The 20,151-nt window shown below is 46.8% G+C and overlaps 1 protein-coding gene across 50 annotated transcripts in view; it reads right to left on the reverse strand.

The window, feature by feature from the left end:
• LOC137521919 (fibroin heavy chain-like) overlaps nt 1–20,151 on the reverse strand; it is a 387,111-nt gene that overhangs the window by 153,912 nt on the left and 213,048 nt on the right. For all 50 annotated transcript variants that reach the window (XM_068241809.1, XM_068241813.1, XM_068241800.1 and 47 more), the window contains 2 exons: nt 16,436–16,459; nt 16,285–16,323 (listed from right to left, as the gene is read on the reverse strand). In XM_068241809.1, coding sequence (XP_068097910.1) covers nt 16,285–16,323; nt 16,436–16,459 — 63 coding nt within the window. The remainder of the gene's footprint in view (nt 1–16,284; nt 16,324–16,435; nt 16,460–20,151) is intronic.

The raw sequence follows: 20,151 nt of genomic DNA on the forward strand, positions 1-20,151 counted from the left end.
CCCTTGAGAAGTAGGAACGTTAATTTTGGCACCTGATTCATGGCAATACAAATCTATTTATTAACCACCTGGGCGGTATGGACGAGCTCAGCTCGTCCATCACCGCCGGAGGCTGCCGCTCAGGCCCTGCTGGGCCGATTTGCGCCAAATAGTGATGCTCAAATACCCCTTTTTAAAATTCGAGTTTGGTCGAATTCGAATAGTAAATTATTCGAGGTCAGTCGAATATTCGAGTCGAATAATTTTTACTATTCGATTCGACCTCGGACTTCGAGCTCACTATTCGAGTCGGTATTCGAGCTAACTATTCGAGCTGACTATTCGAATTGGCCTTAAATAGCTTCCAACACTTGTTTTGAGGGTGAATGATGCAAGAAACCTCTTTTTTTCCAAGTAACAACAGCAAGTGATTATGTGGGGATGTTCCTTTAAAAAAAAATATGGAAAGAGAAGTTGTGTCCTTAATTTTGTTCAGTAGTGTTACTGTATATACTTGTTCTTCTTCTTCTTTATCTTTCTTCTTCTTCTTCTCGATCTTCTTCTTCTATATCTTCTTCTTCTTCTTCTATATTGTCTTCTTCTTCATCTTCTTCTTCTTCTTCTTCTTCTTCTTCTTCTTCTTCTTCTTCTTCTTCATCATCATCATCATCTTCTTCTTCTTCTTCTTCTTCTTCTTCTTCTTCTTCTTCTTCTTCTTCTTCTTCTTCTTCTTCTTCTTCTTCTTCTTCTTCTTCTTCTTCTTCTTCTTCTTCTTCTTCTTCTTCTTCTTCTTCATCTTCTTCATCTTCTTCATCATCTTCTTCATCTTCTTCTTCTTCTTCTTCATCTTCTTCTTCATCTTCTTCTTCTTCTTCATCTTCTTCTTCTTCCTCTTCTTCATCTTCTTCTTCTTTTTCATCTTCTTCTTCATCATCTTCTTCATCTTCTTCTTCATCTTCTTCTTCTTCTTCATCTTCATCTTCTCCTTCCTTTTCAATATCGTCTTCTTCTTCTTCACGTATTTCTCTTTTCAATTTTTTTTTTTAAGAAATGCAGCTATTTTTGAGCGTAACAAATAGCTGGTGGGCGCACGCATGTTGGAAGCGCCATTGTATGTGCTCCCTGGCAGTGGAAACACAAAGACAGCAGGAGGTAAATTCAGCAGCAGGAGGAGGAGGATGAGTGTGTGGCAGCAGGCAGTCAATGAGGCAGGCAGCTCGCCGTGACATAATAGCCCTGGTACCTAGCGGTGATACCAGGGCTGTAAATAAACACAACAGGAGGTCCCAGACAGCGGTCGTGCAGCCCACATTGTGTCCAATACACAACTGGGACAACACAGTTTTCAACCCAGGCACCTCAGAAAAATTAAACCTTTTTTTTTTTTTTTAATGGTTTGTTTGGTTTTGGTTTTGCAACCAATATAGCTATTGTTTGACGTAATAGCTGGTGGCAGAGTGGCAGCAGAAGGTAATTCTGTGTACCCTGGCAGTGGGAAACACAGACAGACAGCAGCAGCAGGAGGAGGAATGGAGGAGTAGGCGAGCAGCTATTGTTTGACGTAATAGCTGGTGGCAGAGTGGCAGCAGAAGGTAAATCATCTGTGTACCCTGGCAGTGGGAAACACAGACAGACAGCAGCAGCAGGAGGAGGAATGGAGGAGTAGGCGAGCAGCTATTGTTTGACGTAATAGCTGGTGGCAGAGTGGCAGCAGAAGGTAAATCATCTGTGTACCCTGGCAGTGGGAAACACAGACAGACAGCAGCAGCAGCAGCAGCAGGAGGAGGTATGGAGGAGCAGTGTGAGTGTGGCAGCAGGTAGGCAGCGTGACATAATAGCCCTGGTACCTAGCGGTGATACCAGGGCTGTAAATAAACACAACAGGAGGTCCCAGACAGCGGTCGTGCAGCCCACATTGTGTCCAATACACAACTGGGACAACACAGTTTTCAACCCGGGCACCTCAGAAAAATTAAACCTTTTTTTTTTTTTTATGGTTTTTTGGTTTTTGGTTTTGCAACCAATATAGCTATTGTTTGACGTAATAGCTGGTGGCAGAGTGGCAGCAGAAGAAGGTAATTCTGTGTACCCTGGCAGTGGGAAACACAGACAGACAGCAGAAGGGCAGTACACAGCAGCCCACTGTAGGTGTAAAATGTGTGGCTGCAGGCGACGTAATAGTCAAAGTGAACCAGGCTGGCTTAGTGAGCAGGAGCCAGGAGGTGGTAAAGGGTGGTAAGGCACATTAACGATGGTTCCGGCAGCCAGTTCATGTCCCCCTCTCGCCGACAACAGGGGCCAGGAACTCGCCTTCCACCCACGCCTGGTTCATCTTGAGAAACGTCAGTCTGTCCACAGACTTGTGAGACAGACGTGAGCGTTTCTCGGTGACCACGCCACCAGCTGCACTGAAGCAGCGCTCGGACAGCACGCTGGAAGGGGGGCAGGACAGCACTTCCAGGGCGTACTGCGCCAGCTCGCTCCAGATCTCCATGCGCTTGACCCAATACTCCATGGGATCAACAGGGGCATCGCTGTCAAGCCCGCTGTACGACCCCATGTAGTCAGCCACCATGCGGGTCAGGCGCTGGCTGTGACCGGAGGAGGATGCTGCTGCATGCATCTCCTCTCTAGTCACTGCTGTCGGAGCCTCTACAGTCCTGTAGAGCTCGTGGCTGAGAGACAGCAGGTCTGTGGGGCGCTTGCTGCTGCTGGATGCAGGCACCTGCTGCTGCCTCTGTGCTGGCTGCTGGACAGTGGGGGTGGAAGGCTGGGGGAAGGCTTCCTCCAAGCGCTCAACAAGGGCCTGCTGCAAGCTCCTTATTTGTTGCGCTGGGTCTCCTCCTGCAGGCGGCAGGAACTGGCTCAACTTCCCCTTGAGGCGTGGGTCCAACATCATGCTGATCCAGATGTCCTCCCTCTGCTTCATCTGGATCACCCTGGGGTCCCTGCGCAGGCACGTCAGCATGTGCGCTGCCATTGGGAAGAGGCGGGCCACGTCTGCTGGCACATCGACGTCAGTGCTGTCCTCATCCTCCTCCTCTGCCGCCTCATCCTCTCTCCACCCCCGCACCAACTCAGCTGCGCTGTGCTGATCCCCCTCATCAGCAGCCAGGTCAGGGACCTCCACCAAGTCCTCCTCCTCCTCCCCCTCAGAGGTGGACTGCGCAGCTGGTTGCCCGCTCCTGCTGGTCCAAGGCTGCCGCTCCCTGTTCCAGCAAAGCATCGAGGGCCCTGTTCAGCAGAGAAACCAGGGGCACCCACTCGCAGACCATAGCATGGTCCCTGCTCACCATGTTTGTGGCCTGCAGGAAGGGAGCCAGCACTAAGCACACCTGCTGCATGTGCCTCCAGTCATCATCGGGGACGATGGACGGGAAGTTGCTGGTCTTGTCCCTTCTCTGAGCTGCGGAAACAGTGGCCAGGGCAAGGTACTGTTTGACAGCGCGCCTCTGTTCAACCAGACGCTCCAACATCGCCAGGGTGGAGTTCCAGCGAGTCGGAACGTCAAGGATCAGCCGATGGCGTGGCAGATCCAGCTCCTTTTGCACGTCTTCCAGGCTCGCACAGGCTGCAGCCGAGCGCCGGAAGTGACGCACAACATTCCTTGCCGTTTCCAGCAGTTCGCCCATCCCCTGGTAGGTGCGCAGGAACTTCTGCACCACCAGGTTCAGCACGTGGGCAAGACAGGGGATGTGGGTCAGGTTTCCCCTGTCTATTGCGGCAACCAGATTGGCCCCATTGTCGGCCACCACCTCTCCGACTCTGAGGCCTCTGGGGGTCAGCCAAATCCTCTCCTGCTCCTGGAGTTTGGCCAACACATGGGTTGCCGTCAGCTTGGTCTTCCCAAGGCTGACCAAGTGCAGCAGCGCTTGGCAGTGGCGGGCCTTCACGCTGCTGCTGAGGCGGGGGGTTTGGCCAGGTGTGCCGGAGGATGGCAGAGGATCGGAGGAACCTGCTGCAGTTCCCCTGAGCCTGCGGGGTGGCACCACCCACTGTGTTGCTGCTGCTGCTGTGCCCGCTGCTGCTCTCCCATCCTCACCCCCTTCCACCAAGCTGACCCAGTGGACAGTGAAGGACAGGTAGCGGCCTGTCCCGAAGCGGCTGCTCCAGGAGTCCATGGTGACGTGGACCCTTTCACCAACCGCGTGCTCCAGCCCTCGCTCCACATTGGCCATCACAAAGCGGTGCAGTGCAGGAATGGCCTTGCGGGCAAAGAAGTGTCTGCTGGGGAGCTGCCAGTCTGGGGCTGCGCAAGCAAGCAGCGCACGAATGTCGCTCCCCTCCTGCACGAGCGTGTACGGCAGGAGTTGGGAGCACATGGCCCGTGCCAGCAAGCCGTTCAGCTGCCGCACGCGACGGCTGCTGGGAGGCAGAGCCCTAACCACCCCCTGGAAGGACTCGCTCAAAAGGCTCTGGCGTGGCCTTTTGCTGACACGGGAATCAGCAGACACAGCAGAGGAGGCCACTGAGGACTGGCTGCCAGAACAGGCCTCAGTGTCGGCGGCAGGAGTTGCAGAGGGGGGAGGAGCAGTGCGTTTCCGCACTCCTGCTGGTGCTGCTGGAGGAGCAGGAGGGCGGGTGGCTGCTGTTGCTGCTGCTGCTGCTGAAGGCTGTGCAGTGATGGGTGTGGTGCCACTGCCAGCACCAGATGCCTTCAGCCTCTGGAACTCCTCATGCTGGTGGAAATGTTTAGCCGCAAGGTGGTTGATGAGCGAGCTGGTGCAGAACTTTAAGGGGTCTGCACCTCTGCTCAACTTCCGCTGACAGTGGTTGCAAGTGGCGTACTTGCTGTACACAGTGGGCATGGTGAAATATCGCCAGATTGGTGACTTAAACATCCCCCTACGGCATGGAAGCGCTGCTGCCTGTCTCCCTGTGGTGGTTGGGGGGGGGCTTGGGTGCGGCTGGTGGTGGTACTGGCAGATGCTGCTGCTGCTGCTGCTGAGCCTGAGACACCAGCAGGCTGTGGGACCTGCCTACTGCTGCTGCCAATGCTTGCAATGATGCGCCTCCTTGCAAGGCCCACAAGAGCATCCTCCTCCTCCTCCTCAGAGCTGCTGAGGACGACATCCCCTGGAGGTGGTGGCACCCAGTCTCTGTCTGTCACCGGGTCATCATCATCCTCCCCCTCCTGAAACATGTCCTGCTGGGATGAGGACCCCCCAAACTCCTCTCCTGATGCATGGATGGGCTGCTTGACTGTCGCCACAGTCTTGCTGTCCAATCCCTCATCCCCCAAAGTGCCCATCAGCATCTCCTCCTCAAGATCGCCAACAACAGCAGACAATTTACTCATGATGCCTGGGGTCAAAAGACTGCTGAATGACAGGTCGGCGAGTGACGGTGAACTGGCCTCCTCCCCAGACCCTGCTGGGCGGCTGCTGCGAACAGGGGTGGTGGTGGTGGTGAGGGTGGAGGCCTCGGATGCAGAGCTGATGGCGGGCTGCTCATCCTCCGTCATGAGTTGCACCACAGTGTCTGCATCCTTTTCCTCAATGGGACGTTTCCGACCCGGCTGGAGGAAAATGGGAGCAGGTGCTACACGCTGCTGCTGCTGTGTCTCTGCAGCGTGAGTTGCAGATGCTCCTGCTGGGCGGCGCCCAAGGCGTCCACGGCCAGTGGCTATGGGAGGAATGTTAGCCACTGACGCTGCTGCTGCTGCTGCGGAACTGTGCATGGTGGCGCACCCGCGGCCGCGGCTTGCCACAATGCTGCTCCCTCTCCTCCTGATTCCCTTGCTGCCCTTCCCCTTGCCCAAACCGCGCTGGCTGCCACTTCCAGACATCTTAAATGTTTTGGGCGTATAGACAAAAGTTTTGTAAAAGGGCGGGTGAAAAGTGGGGTACTTTAATGGAGTGGGTTGGTTGGTGAGGTGACTGAGTGAGTGTCCCCTAGTACAGTAAGTAAGTAGTAACAGTCAGGAAGTACAACTAGCAGTTACAATAATCAGTAGTAATCACAAGTAAATTTAGTGTGTGTACACTCAGACAGTGAGTGCACGCACGCAGGAGCTAGTAGCCTATGAACACAGTGACTGAGTGTCCTAGACTCCTAGTACAGTAAGAGTAAGTAGTAACAGTAAGTAGAACTAACTAATTACAATAATCAATCAGCGATCAGAAGGAAATGGAGTGTGGGTGTGTGTACACTCAGACAGTGAGTGCACGCACGCAGGAGCTAGTAGCCTATGAACACAGTGACTGAGTGTCCTAGACTCCTAGTACAGTAAGAGTAAGTAGTAACAGTAAGTAGAACTAACTAATTACAATAATCAATCAGCGATCAGAAGGAAATGGAGTGTGGGTGTGTGTACACTCAGACAGTGAGTGCACGCACGCAGGAGCTAGTAGCCTATGAACACAGTGACTGAGTGTCCTAGACTCCTAGTACAGTAAGAGTAAGTAGTAACAGTAAGTAGAACTAACTAATTACAATAATCAATCAGCGATCAGAAGGAAATGGAGTGTGGGTGTGTGTACACTCAGACAGTGAGTGCACGCACGCAGGAGCTAGTAGCCTATGAACACAGTGACTGAGTGTCCTAGACTCCTAGTACAGTAAGAGTAAGTAGTAACAGTAAGTAGAACTAACTAATTACGATAATCAATCAGCGATCAGAAGGAAATGGAGTGTGGGTGTGTGTACACTCAGACAGTGAGTGCACGCACGCAGGAGCTAGTAGCCTATGAACACAGTGACTGAGTGTCCTAGACTCCTAGTACAGTAAGAGTAAGTAGTAACAGTAAGTAGAACTAACTAATTACAATAATCAATCAGCGATCAGAAGGAAATGGAGTGTGGGTGTGTGTACACTCAGACAGTGAGTGCACGCACGCAGGAGCTAGTAGCCTATGAACACAGTGACTGAGTGTCCTAGACTCCTAGTACAGTAAGAGTAAGTAGTAACAGTAAGTACAACTAACTAATTACGATAATCAATCAGCGATCAGAAGGAAATGGAGTGTGGGTGTGTGTACACTCAGACAGTGAGTGCACGCACGCAGGAGCTAGTAGCCTATGGACAGTGACTGAGTGTCCTAGACTCCTAGTACAGTAAGAGTAAGTAGTAACAGTAAGTAGAACTAACTAATTACAATAATCAATCAGCGATCAGAAGGAAATGGAGTGTGGGTGTGTGTACACTCAGACAGTGAGTGCACGCACGCAGGAGCTAGTAGCCTATGAACACAGTGACTGAGTGTCCTAGACTCCTAGTACAGTAAGAGTAAGTAGTAACAGTAAGTAGAACTAACTAATTACAATAATCAATCAGCGATCAGAAGGAAATGGAGTGTGGGTGTGTGTACACTCAGACAGTGAGTGCACGCACGCAGGAGCTAGTAGCCTATGAACACAGTGACTGAGTGTCCTAGACTCCTAGTACAGTAAGAGTAAGTAGTAACAGTAAGTAGAACTAACTAATTACAATAATCAATCAGCGATCAGAAGGAAATGGAGTGTGGGTGTGTGTACACTCAGACAGTGAGTGCACGCACGCAGGAGCTAGTAGCCTATGAACACAGTGACTGAGTGTCCTAGACTCCTAGTACAGTAAGAGTAAGTAGTAACAGTAAGTAGAACTAACTAATTACGATAATCAATCAGCGATCAGAAGGAAATGGAGTGTGGGTGTGTGTACACTCAGACAGTGAGTGCACGCACGCAGGAGCTAGTAGCCTATGAACACAGTGACTGAGTGTCCTAGACTCCTAGTACAGTAAGAGTAAGTAGTAACAGTAAGTAGAACTAACTAATTACAATAATCAATCAGCGATCAGAAGGAAATGGAGTGTGGGTGTGTGTACACTCAGACAGTGAGTGCACGCACGCAGGAGCTAGTAGCCTATGAACACAGTGACTGAGTGTCCTAGACTCCTAGTACAGTAAGAGTAAGTAGTAACAGTAAGTAGAACTAACTAATTACAATAATCAATCAGCGATCAGAAGGAAATGGAGTGTGGGTGTGTGTACACTCAGACAGTGAGTGCACGCACGCAGGAGCTAGTAGCCTATGAACACAGTGACTGAGTGTCCTAGACTCCTAGTACAGTAAGAGTAAGTAGTAACAGTAAGTAGAACTAACTAATTACGATAATCAATCAGCGATCAGAAGGACATGGAGTGTGGGTGTGTGTACACTCAGACAGTGAGTGCACGCACGCAGGAGCTAGTAGCCTATGAACACAGTGACTGAGTGTCCTAGACTCCTAGTACAGTAAGAGTAAGTAGTAACAGTAAGTAGAACTAACTAATTACAATAATCAATCAGCGATCAGAAGGAAATGGAGTGTGGGTGGTGTGTGTACACTCAGACAGTGAGTGACCGCACGCAGGAGCTAGTAGCCTATGAACACACAGTGACTGAGTGTCCTAGACTCCTAGTACAGTAAGATTAAGTAGTAACAGTAAGTAGAACTAACTAATTACAATAATCAATCAGCGATCAGAAGGAAATGGAGTGTGGGTGGTGTGTGTACACTCAGACAGTGAGTGACCGCACGCAGGAGCTAGTAGCCTATGAACACAGTGACTGAGTGTCCTAGACTCCTAGTACAGTAAGAGTAAGTAGTAACAGTAAGTAGAACTAACTAATTACAATAATCAATCAGCGATCAGAAGGAAATGGAGTGTGGGTGGTGTGTGTACACTCAGACAGTGAGTGACCGCACGCCGGAGCTAGTAGCCTATGAACACAGTGACTGAGTGTCCTAGACTCCTAGTACAGTAAGAGTAAGTAGTAACAGTAAGTAGAACTAACTAATTACAATAATCAATCAGCGATCAGAAGGAAATGGAGTGTGGGTGGTGTGTGTACACTCAGACAGTGAGTGACCGCACGCAGGAGCTAGTAGCCTATGAACACAGTGACTGAGTGTCCTAGACTCCTAGTACAGTAAGAGTAAGTAGTAACAGTAAGTAGAACTAACTAATTACGATAATCAATCAGCGATCAGAAGGAAATGGAGTGTGGGTGTGTGTACACTCAGACAGTGAGTGCACGCACGCAGGAGCTAGTAGCCTATGAACACAGTGACTGAGTGTCCTAGACTTCTAGTACAGTAAGAGTAAGTAGTAACAGTAAGTAGAACTAACTAATTACAATAATCAATCAGCGATCAGAAGGAAATGGAGTGTGGGTGTGTGTACACTCAGACAGTGAGTGCACGCACGCAGGAGCTAGTAGCCTATGAACACAGTGACTGAGTGTCCTAGACTCCTAGTACAGTAAGAGTAAGTAGTAACAGTAAGTACAACTAACTAATTACGATAATCAATCAGCGATCAGAAGGAAATGGAGTGTGGGTGTGTGTACACTCAGACAGTGAGTGCACGCACGCAGGAGCTAGTAGCCTATGGACAGTGACTGAGTGTCCTAGACTCCTAGTACAGTAAGAGTAAGTAGTAACAGTAAGTAGAACTAACTAATTACAATAATCAATCAGCGATCAGAAGGAAATGGAGTGTGGGTGTGTGTACACTCAGACAGTGAGTGCACGCACGCAGGAGCTAGTAGCCTATGAACACAGTGACTGAGTGTCCTAGACTCCTAGTACAGTAAGAGTAAGTAGTAACAGTAAGTAGAACTAACTAATTACAATAATCAATCAGCGATCAGAAGGAAATGGAGTGTGGGTGTGTGTACACTCAGACAGTGAGTGCACGCACGCAGGAGCTAGTAGCCTATGGACAGTGACTGAGTGTCCTAGACTCCTAGTACAGTAAGAGTAAGTAGTAACAGTAAGTAGAACTAACTAATTACGATAATCAATCAGCGATCAGAAGGAAATAGAGTGTGTGTTGTGTGTGTACACTCAGACAGTGAGTGCAGTGCGCACACGCAGGAGCTAGTAGCCTATATGAACAGTGACAGTGAGTGTCCCTACGGGTACAGTAAGAGTAAGTAGTAAGTAAGTACAACTAACTAACAATAATCTATCAGTAATCAGAAGGAAATAGAGTGTGTGTACACACAGACAGTGAGTGAGTGCACACACGCAGGAGCTAGCTAGTAGCCTATAAACAGTGACAGTCAGTGAGTGTCCTACTCCTAGTACAGTATAACTACAATACTATTAGTAAAGGACAGCAGAAATACTGGTATAGATGAGAGAAATAAACAGAGGACAGCTGCCCACAGAGGCAAGGCCCCCCTGAGGCCTAAACCTGTAAGCTTGCAGCAGCTGCCTGTCTCTAATGTAACACACAAGCTACTAACTAAAATACAATGTCTATCTAACTAACAACAATATAGGTGTATATGGCAGGTGTAGGTGAGCAAAAACGCTAGGTAAATGATCACAATAGAGCACTTGCTAAGCCAAAGCACAAAGGAGCAACTCTCTCTCTGTACAAGTCTCAGGCAAGCATGGAGAAACGGAACATGGCGGCCGCTATTTATAGGGTAGGGGCTGGCCAGGGTCCCCCTCTGTGATTGGCTGCCGTCAGAGGGCCTGGGAGCCCTCTGATTGGCTCTAAGGACATCAATCTGGGCTATGACGCTATTCGAGCTCGGTACCGAGCTCGAATAGCGCCGAGTTGCTCGAATAGCTCGAATAGTGAATGGGCTATTCGAGTGTACTCGGATAGCCCATTCGAATAGCTCCAGCTATTCGGAGCTCGAATACCGAGCTCGAATAGCTGAAAAAGAGCTCGAATATTCGAGCTACTCGAATATTCGAGCTCTGCTGAGCACCACTTGCGCCAAATAAAGTGCAGCACACGCAGCCGGCACTTTGCCAGCCGCGTGTGCTGCCCGATCGCCGCCGCTCTGCGGCGATTCGCCGCGAGCAGCGGCGAAAGAGGGTCCCCCCAGCCGCCTGAGCCCTGCGCAGCCGGAACAAAAAGTTCCGGCCAGCGCTAAGGGCTGGATCGGAGGCGTCTGACGTCAGGACGTCGGCTGACGTCCATGACGTCACTCCGCTCGTCGCTATGGCGACGGTGTAAGCAAAACAAGGAAGGCCGCTCATTGCGGCCTTCCTTGTTTATTCTGGGCGCCGGAGGCGATCGGAAGAACGCCTCCGGAGCGCCCTCTAGTGGGCTTTCATGCAGCCAACTTTCAGTTGGCTGCATGAAATAGTTTTTTTTTAATTTAAAAAAAACCCTCCCGCAGCCTCCCTGGCGATCTTATCAGAACGCCAGGGTGGTTAATAGCACAAACTTGAATGAGAGTTTCACTGTGGTTCTATTTAGTTGTTTTAAAGAGGAAATGCAGTGAAAATAATGTACTAAAAAAGTGCTTCATTTTTACAGTAATTATGTATAAATTATTTAGGCAGTGTTTGCCCATTGTAAAAGCTTTCCTCTCCCTGATTTACAGTCTGACATACAAATTCTGTATACAAATATGCTGGGCAGTCTCCCTACTGCCTTGCACATTATTTTGGCAGTTTGACAGCACAGCCGCCATTCAGTAAGTGTTTTTGAAAATAAAGAAAGCCCTAGAATCTGGCATGAGGAGATAGACCAGACCAAAATCTGTCAAATTTGTCATTTTTTTCAACTTATGGTATGTGACAGTGACATAGGAAAAAATACATTTATTATGCATCTTACTTGGGAACAAATGTACATTTTATACATATGTGTATGCATGCATTTTATTTTAATACTCGCTGGACGCCCGGCATTGCCTGGGTATGTATTTGGCTGGTGTTGGCTCTGCCCACTTTTCCTAACCCTAACACACAATTACTTAATGACCAAGTATGTGAGCTTTGCGGTCTTTGGCATCAATAATTTGCAATGAAATAAAATTAATCTGATTGGATGTGGCTCCACCCCTTTCTGAATTTGAACCCCAATCACCCAATGGGCAACTGTACCAGGTACAGGTGATTAACAGTGCAAGAATGGCAGCAATTAAATATTCCCCTGAAAAATCAATAGGTGGATTTTGCTTGGCTTTTATAGGCTCCACCCACTTTTCTGAATATTAATCCCAGTCACCCAGTAACCAACTGTGCAAAGTTTGAGAACCCTACCATTAACAGTGTAAGAATGGCTGCTGTTTACATTTCCCAGTAAAATTTTTATTTGTCTCCACCCACTTATGACCCAGCGTTGCCCTCTTATGTATTTGGCTGGTGTTGGCTGTGCTCACTTTTCTAACCTTAACGCACAATTAATCAATTACTCAATTACCAAGTTGTGTTTGGCATCAATAATTTGCATTGGATTGAAACAAATCTAATTTGCTGTTTGTGGCTCCACCCCTTTCTGAAATTGAACCCCAGTCACCCAATGATCAACTGTACCAGGTTTGAGGCTTGTGCCATTAACAGTGCAAGAATGGCAGCAATGTAAATATTCCCCTTGAAAATCAATAGGTTAATTTTAGAATGGCTGCAGTTTACATTTTCCAGTGAAATGTGTATTTGTCTCCGCCCCCCTTTTGGTTATGGGGATAAAAAGTATCCTATACTTTATTCCAGGTAATGTACTATGTGTGTGCCAAATTTCATTCAAATCCGTTCAGCCATTGTTGCGTGATCGAGTAACAAACATCCAAACATCCAAACATCCAAACATCTGCACTTTCCCATTTATTATATTAGTAGGATTATTTTTTTCCAATACTGGCCCCTTTAAGGATCCAACAATTTAGAACCTTAACGATCCCCATGTACACACACTCGTTGTGTGCATGATCGTTGGCTGAAATGGTTATTATCAGCAGGGGCGTAACTAGGAATCTCTGGGCCCGCTGCAGAAATTCTGACAGGCCCCCCAACCCCCCGGGGCCCGCTCAGGGCCCTTTTGGAGGGCTGGATTGGTCGCAGCATGAGGGGAGGTCTTGGCCACACATCGGGCTCTTCCCTCTGCGCTACCCTCCAGCATCAATTAGTGTCTGTGCAGGCGGCGGTCAGCAGCAGATATACACACCTTCCTTGCATTCCACCACGGATGTTCTTCTCTCTAGTGTCTGAAGCTACTTCCAGTTTATACAGGAAGTGGTGTCAGACGCTAGAGCACATGTGTCGAACTCCAGGCCTGGAGGGCCAGATTCATGCCAGTGTTTAGGATGGACTGAGAAAGAAAGGAATGTGTTTTACCTGATGGACCACACCTTTCCTGATTCAGATCCAGCAATTTATTGGAGCTTTATCAAAAATGTGTGAGGATCTCGGCCCTCGTAGGACCGGTTTGACATACCTGCGCTAGAGAGAGGAACATCCGCAGTGGAACGCAAGGAAGGTATGTGTTCCTGCCGCTGCCTGAGGTGATGGAGGGAGGGACCATCCCCCCTCCCCGCCGATGTGTGGCAAAGACCTCCCCTCATGCTGCGACCAATTCAACCCCCCAATACGGCCCTGAGCGCCCCTCCCCGCAGATGCAGGAGCTGCATCCTCTTTTGTTACCCGCATGATTATCAGCCACACCAGCTGACAATTATTGCAAGTGTATACACAGCTAATGGGTAGGGATGAGTTCAAATTTTCTGCTAAGTCATTTTCGTATCAAAAGTTGAATTTTAGCAAGACCAAATATTTTTATAAAAATATAATAGATTTTTACAAGATAAACATTTTCATGAAAATAAAAAACTTTTTAAAATAAGTTTTTTTTTCCATGCCACTGACCTTAAAGAGAATCTGTACTGTAAAAATCTTACAATAAAAAGCATACCATTCTATTCATTATGTTCTCCTGGGCCCCTCTGTGCTGTTTTTGCCACTCCCTGCTGCAATCCTGGCTTGTAATTGCCAGTTTTATGCAGTGTTTACAAACAAAAGACATAGCAAGTGATAGGCTGAGAGTAGCTCAGTGTGTGAGTCATACAGAGTGTGCAGGGGGCCTGGAGAGGGTGTGTATAGCTTCTATCCAATGACAAGCAGCACAGCACATTCCAGCCTGAGTGCCTGGGCCCGACAGAGCCGACAGAGGAAAGAAGATTAGATAATATAACAGAGATAATACAGCCACTGTGCAACTAGGAAAGGCTGCAGTAAGACAGACCACATTAGAACAGGTATAGGAACTTATAGGATAGAAGAAACAAAGCTCAAAATTTTGTTACAGAGTCTCTTTAATGCACTTGATAACAATGTGTTTTCTCATGCATACTTATATATTTTTTCCGATATTCCCATCTGTGTGAAAATGTGTTTTCTCACACCCACAGATTTGAATGCATTTGAATGCAAGTGAGTTTTCTGATGCTCACATATTTTTACGAAAATTCTTATCTGTGTGAGAAAACACATTTTCACATAGATAAATATTTCACTAAATTATGAGTCAATGCAAAATTACTTATAATTACAATGATGTCCATAATTAATTTTGCAATGGTTTTAAAATTACTTACTATGTGAAATTTGAGCTCATCACAACAAAATAATTTGTACTTTCTTGTTTCAGTGATATTACTGGAGTTTTATATTTCAGTTTACTTTGAACGGTAGAATAAGGTTGTATTTACAGGTAAGTCTAAATGATTAAGCTAAGGTGAAAGGTTAAGCTGCGTACACACATATGACAACAATCGTAGGCAGAATCATTAACTATCCTTCACAGAGGTATCATTTATCAATAGTGATGAGAAATTTAACACACAAATGAGGTGTGTGAACCCGGCCTTGAATGGATGGAGTCTTTTTAAATACTGTATATACTCGACTATAAGTCTACAAATTTAGGTCTGACTCACTAAATAAATGTAGGGGTCGACTTATACATGAGCCACAAGCAAAACTGAGCACACTGAGTAATGTGTGTACTATTAGTGACATTCCCATTTGCAGCAATTTACCCAGTGGTATGTAACACTTTCTAGATAAAGGAAATGCCAAGAAAACATAGATCTGAAAGTCCTGGCCACAACAATTAAAAAGAAAAGGGGCAGAGGGGAAACTACTGGGCTGCATGAAGGGGAGTAAATAATTGCAGCACTTAAAGCGGAATATAACCCTGCATTTCAACTTTGCTCTAAAACATTATTTATTAAAACATTATTTACAATATATTATATGCAACCAGCATTTTTTTTTTACTAGACCAGCATTGGAAGGGTTACACAGAGCTTTAAAGTTCCTGGAGAGAACTGCAGACGCATCCAAAGCTTACATAGATACATTTTGTTTACATAAATGTATCTAAGTGTGGAATGTGACTCACTTTCTCTGACTGAGAAGGAGCTGGAGGACAGCCAAAGAGTGTGTAACATTTATCACTTGTTACATTCTATTTAGTTAAATGTATCTATCTGAACTTCTGCATATCTCTCCACAGAACTTTAAACCTCTGTGTTTAACCCTTCCAATGCTGGTCTAGTAAAAAAAAATGCTGGTTGCATATAATATGCTGTAAATAATGTTTTAGAGCAAAGTTGAAATGCAGGGTTATAATCCACTTTAAGGGGCAGGAGGAATTAATGGCTGCAATACTGTATGCAGTGCATTCATAAACCCCTCCTGGTCCACAAGTGCAGTTGCTAATTCCTCCTGGTCCCCATGTGCATACATTAACTTGGCTGGGTAGACTTATACTGGAGTCAATAAAAAATTCCAGCTTAAAGAGACTCTGAAGCGAGAATAAGTCTCGCTTCAGAGCTTATATTCAGCAGAGGCATGTGTGCCCCTGCTAAAACGCCGCTATCCCGCGGCTAAACGGGAGTCCCTTACCCCCCAAATCCCCTCCTGCAAATTCAACGACCAACTTGGTCGTAGATTTTGCTGCTGTTGTGGCAGGGCTAACGGCTGCAGCCCTGCCTCTCAGCGCCGTCTATCAGCGGCGCATCGACGCCTCTCCCCTGCCCCTCTCAGCGAAGGAAGACTGAGAGGGGCGGGGGAGAGGCGGAGATACACGCTGAGAGACGCGTGTGAGGCAGGGCCGCGTGCATTAGCCCTGACTCAAACAGGAAGAGATCCCCGTGAGTAGACGAGAGTATTTGGGGGGTAAGGGACCCCCGCTTAGCCGTGGGATAGCGGCATTTTAGCAGGGGCACACATGCCCCTGCTGAATATAAGAGCAGAAGTGAGTTTTATACTCGCTTCAGTCTCTCTTTAAAAGGATCAAATATTGAAGTTGACTTATACACAAGGTCGACTTATATTCGAGGATATGTTATTTCGGTATGTTATTTCCTGTTTGTACAAGGAGAGCTGCGACTAAGGTCCTGTGTGTCTGAAATGCGTTAGATGCCTTTCTGTCTGCTGGATGTGCTAATAAAGGTTCTTGGACTTTATTTGGCCATGGTGTGCTGTAGGCTTTTCTTGTTCAATCCATGTTTTTTATATTTTTTTTTATTTAAATCAGTTAAAATTGATTAAAAAACTTCAAATGAATGATTTTTAAACTTACGCCATTCATATGTCATTGGTTTTGTTTGAAAGCTCCATTCTGCAAATAACAAAATACATTTGTTTTACATAATAATAATAATAATAATAATAATAATAATAATAATAATATAATAAATAAATAAATAAATAAAAACAACAATTCTGCTTACCTTTTGTCCACACATTGCCAGCTCCTTTTAAAAATAAAATAAAAGGTTGTTATTTTTTCATGACTCGGTCCAGTTTTCCCTTTTTTTACCCTCTTGATGAATAAAATATAAATGTATACACTTTCCTTTCCTCTGGGACACATACTGTATATGAACACTTAATGAGCCCTCTATAGTAAAACATCACAGGACCAGAGCATTTTGGAGGATATAAGAGACCTAGCAACCATGGACTGAATTTATGGAAAATGATCTGCTATTTGATGCCAAGGGTTTGCAACTATTATCTGGGTCATATCAGACTTAAAGGACAACCGAGGTGACATGTGAAATGATGAGATAGACATGTGTATGTATAGTGTCAAGCACAAAAATAACTAGGCTGTGTTCCTCTGTTTTCTTTCTCTGCCCGAAAGAGTTAAACACCAGGTATGTAAGTGACAGTTTCTGTCTGGGTCGGGACCGGGTCAGACTAACGCATAAACCTCACTGATAAGTAATTACAGCCATAAAATGATTTCCTGTAAGTAAATGGCATCTGAGAGCAGGAAAGAGATAAAATGGGTCAATAATTCATAGATTTGAGCTTTTGCAGATGCCGTGTTCTGGAGTGTACTGCGCAGGCACAGTAGTTCACTCCAGATGACGTCAGCACGACCGCGAGTGGCTCTCGCGCAAGCACAGTAGATGCTGACCTGGGAAGGTCGGCATCTGCACCGAAGGGCACCCCGGGCTACCAGCTGGGAGCGGAGCATCCGCAAGGGCACAGGACAGCTGCCAGGGGCTGGAGGAATTTTTGTTTTTAAATCATCTTGCATCTGTCCTTTTAAGTAAACCTGAGATGAAGGGGGAGGAGATTTTACATACCTGGGGCTTTTTCCAGCCCCCTCCATGCAGATTGCTCCCTCACCGCCATCCAAAGCCTCCTGGTTCTTCTGCAATTGGCCCCAGAAAACCCTTTGCAGAATGCTATCGGACACAGGAGCGCGTCGGGGAGCACGCGCAGCCAGACTGCACCTGCGCTGACTAGCCCTGACTGGATGACTTATTGTGGTCGCTTGTGGAAAATCCAGGAGGTGGTGGAGGACAGTGAGGGAGTTATCTGCCTGGAGGGGGTCCAGCAAGCCCCTGGTATGGATCATTTTATCTTCCTGACCCATCTCATGTACGCTTTAAGACATTTGTTTTAATTTTTTTTTATTATTTTAAATGTATTTTATTTTTGAATACACATTTAAATATTTATTAACTCACTATTTTGTGTTTGCCCTTAATAACCCACTAAGTGGTTAAAGTATATTGGGCCTGATTCATCAAGCTGCGCTGCTAAGCAGCTTAATGTGCAGTAGTGCACGCTATGCACGCCTTACATAGCAGCGCTCGCTGCTATGTAGGAGTGTGCCTTCCCTTAGTTGCGTGCATTGCTTCCTTAGCAACGTGCGTAACATTGACTGTGGGTGATCCTGCTCCTGTGAAGTATCGCTATAGCGATACTTCACTCCTGGCTGCTACTGTGTTAACTTCCATTGTGACAACTATGTAAATTAACAAAGTAGTGGACACAAGTGAAGTATCGCTGTAGCAATACTTGACAGGAGCAGGACCACCCACAGTAAATGTTATGCACGTTGCTAAGGAAGCAATGCATGTAACTAAGGAAGGCACACTCCTTGCGTAGCAGCGAGCGCTGCTATGTAGGGCGTGCATAGCCCGCACTACTGCACATTAACCCTCCAGGCGGTTAATTAATTCTGCCAAATAGGCAGAAATATTTTTTTTTGTTTCATGTAAAGCTACCAGAGTGGTAGCTACATGAAACAACACTAAAGGGTGCATGTGTCCCTCTAGTGCGATCGTCGCCAGCATCAATAGCAATTAGCAAACAGGGGAAAGCGAATATAATGCGTTCCCCTGTTTGGCTTTTCCTGTCGCCATGGCGACAATCAGAATGACGTCATGGATGTCAGCGGACGTCCTGACGTCAGACGCCTCCGATCCAGCCCTTAGCGCTGCCCAAAAGTCATTGGTCCGGGCAGCACAGGGCTCTGGCGGGGGGTCCATCTTCCGCCGCTGCGTGCGGGCGATCGCCGCAGAGCGGTAGCGATCAAGCTGTACGCGCGGCTAGCAAAGTGCTAGCTGCGCGTATAGCACTTTAAATGGGGTGAATCGCCCCACCAGGGCCTGAGAAATCCTCCTGCGCGGCATAGCCCAAGCTCAGCTCGGGCTTACCGCCAGGAAGGTTAAGCTTTAGCAGCGCAGCTTGATGAATCAGGCCCATAGTATGTAAACACTGCTAAAAAAATTAAGTGGAGAAATAAATTCAATAATGACTAATAAGTCTGAGTTATCTCATGTCTTATTCTTACATCTACAGTGGCTTGCAAAAGTATTCAGCCCCCTTGAAGTTTTCCACATTTTGTCATATTACTGCCACAAACATGAATCAATTTTATTGGAATTCCACATGAACGACCAATACAAAGTGGTGTACATGTGAGAAGTGGAACAAAAATCATACATGCTTCCAAACATTTTTTACAAATCAATAACTGCAAAGTGGTGTGTGCGTAATTATTCAGCCCCCTTTGGTCTGAGTGCAGTCAGTTGCCCATAGACATTGCCTGATGAGTGCTAATGACTAAATAGAGTGCACCTGTGTGTAGTCTAATGTCAGTACAAATACAGCTGCTCTGTGACGGCCTCAGAGGTTGTCTAAGAGAATATTGGGAGCAACAACACCATGAAGTCCAAAGAACACACCAGACAGGTCAGGGATAAAGATATTGAGAAATTTAAAGCAAGCTTAGGCTACAAAAAGATTTCCAAAGCCTTGAACATCCCACGGAGCACTGTTCAAGCGATCATTCAGAATTGGAAGGAGTATGGCAAAACTGTAAACCTACCAAGACAAGGCCGTCCACCTAAACTCACAGGCCGAACAAGGAGAGCGCTGATCAGAAATGCAGTCAAGAGGCCCATGGTGACTCTGGACGAGCTGCAGAGATCTACAGCTCAGGTGGGAGACTCTGTCCATAGGACAACTATTAGTCATGCACTGCACAAAGTTGGCCTTATGGAAGAGTGGCAAGAAGAAAGCAATTGTTAACAGAAAAGCATAAGAAGTCCCATTTTCAGTTTGCCACAAGCCATGTGGGGGACATAGCAAACATGTGGAAGAAGTTGCTCTAGTCAGATGAGACCAAAATTGAACTTTTTGGCCAAAATGCAAAACTCTATGTGTGGCGGAAAACTAACACTGCACATCACTCTGAACACACCATCCCCACTGTCAAATATGGTGGTGGCAGCATCATGCTCTGGGGGAGCTTCTCTTCAGCACGGACAGGGAAGCTGGTCAGAGTTGATGGATAGTTGGATGGAGCCAAATACAGGGCAATCTTGGAGGAAATCCTCTTAGAGTCTGCAAAAGACTTGAGACTGGGGTGGAGGTTCACCTTCCAGCAGGACAACAACCCTAAACATAAAGCCAGGGCAACAATGGAATGGTTTAAAACAAAACATATCTATGTGTTAGAATGGCCCAGTCAAAGTCCAGATCTAAATCCAATCGAGACTCTGTGGCAAGATCTGAAAACTGCTGTTCACAAACGCTATACATCTAATCTGACTGAGCTGGAGCTGTTTTGCAAAGAAGAATGGGCAAGGATTTCAGTCTCTAGATGTGCAGAGCTGGTGGAGATATACCCTAAAAGACT

The sequence above is a fragment of the Hyperolius riggenbachi genome, chromosome 6, assembly GCF_040937935.1.
Source record: "Hyperolius riggenbachi isolate aHypRig1 chromosome 6, aHypRig1.pri, whole genome shotgun sequence".
Taxonomy (NCBI): domain Eukaryota; kingdom Metazoa; phylum Chordata; class Amphibia; order Anura; family Hyperoliidae; genus Hyperolius; species Hyperolius riggenbachi.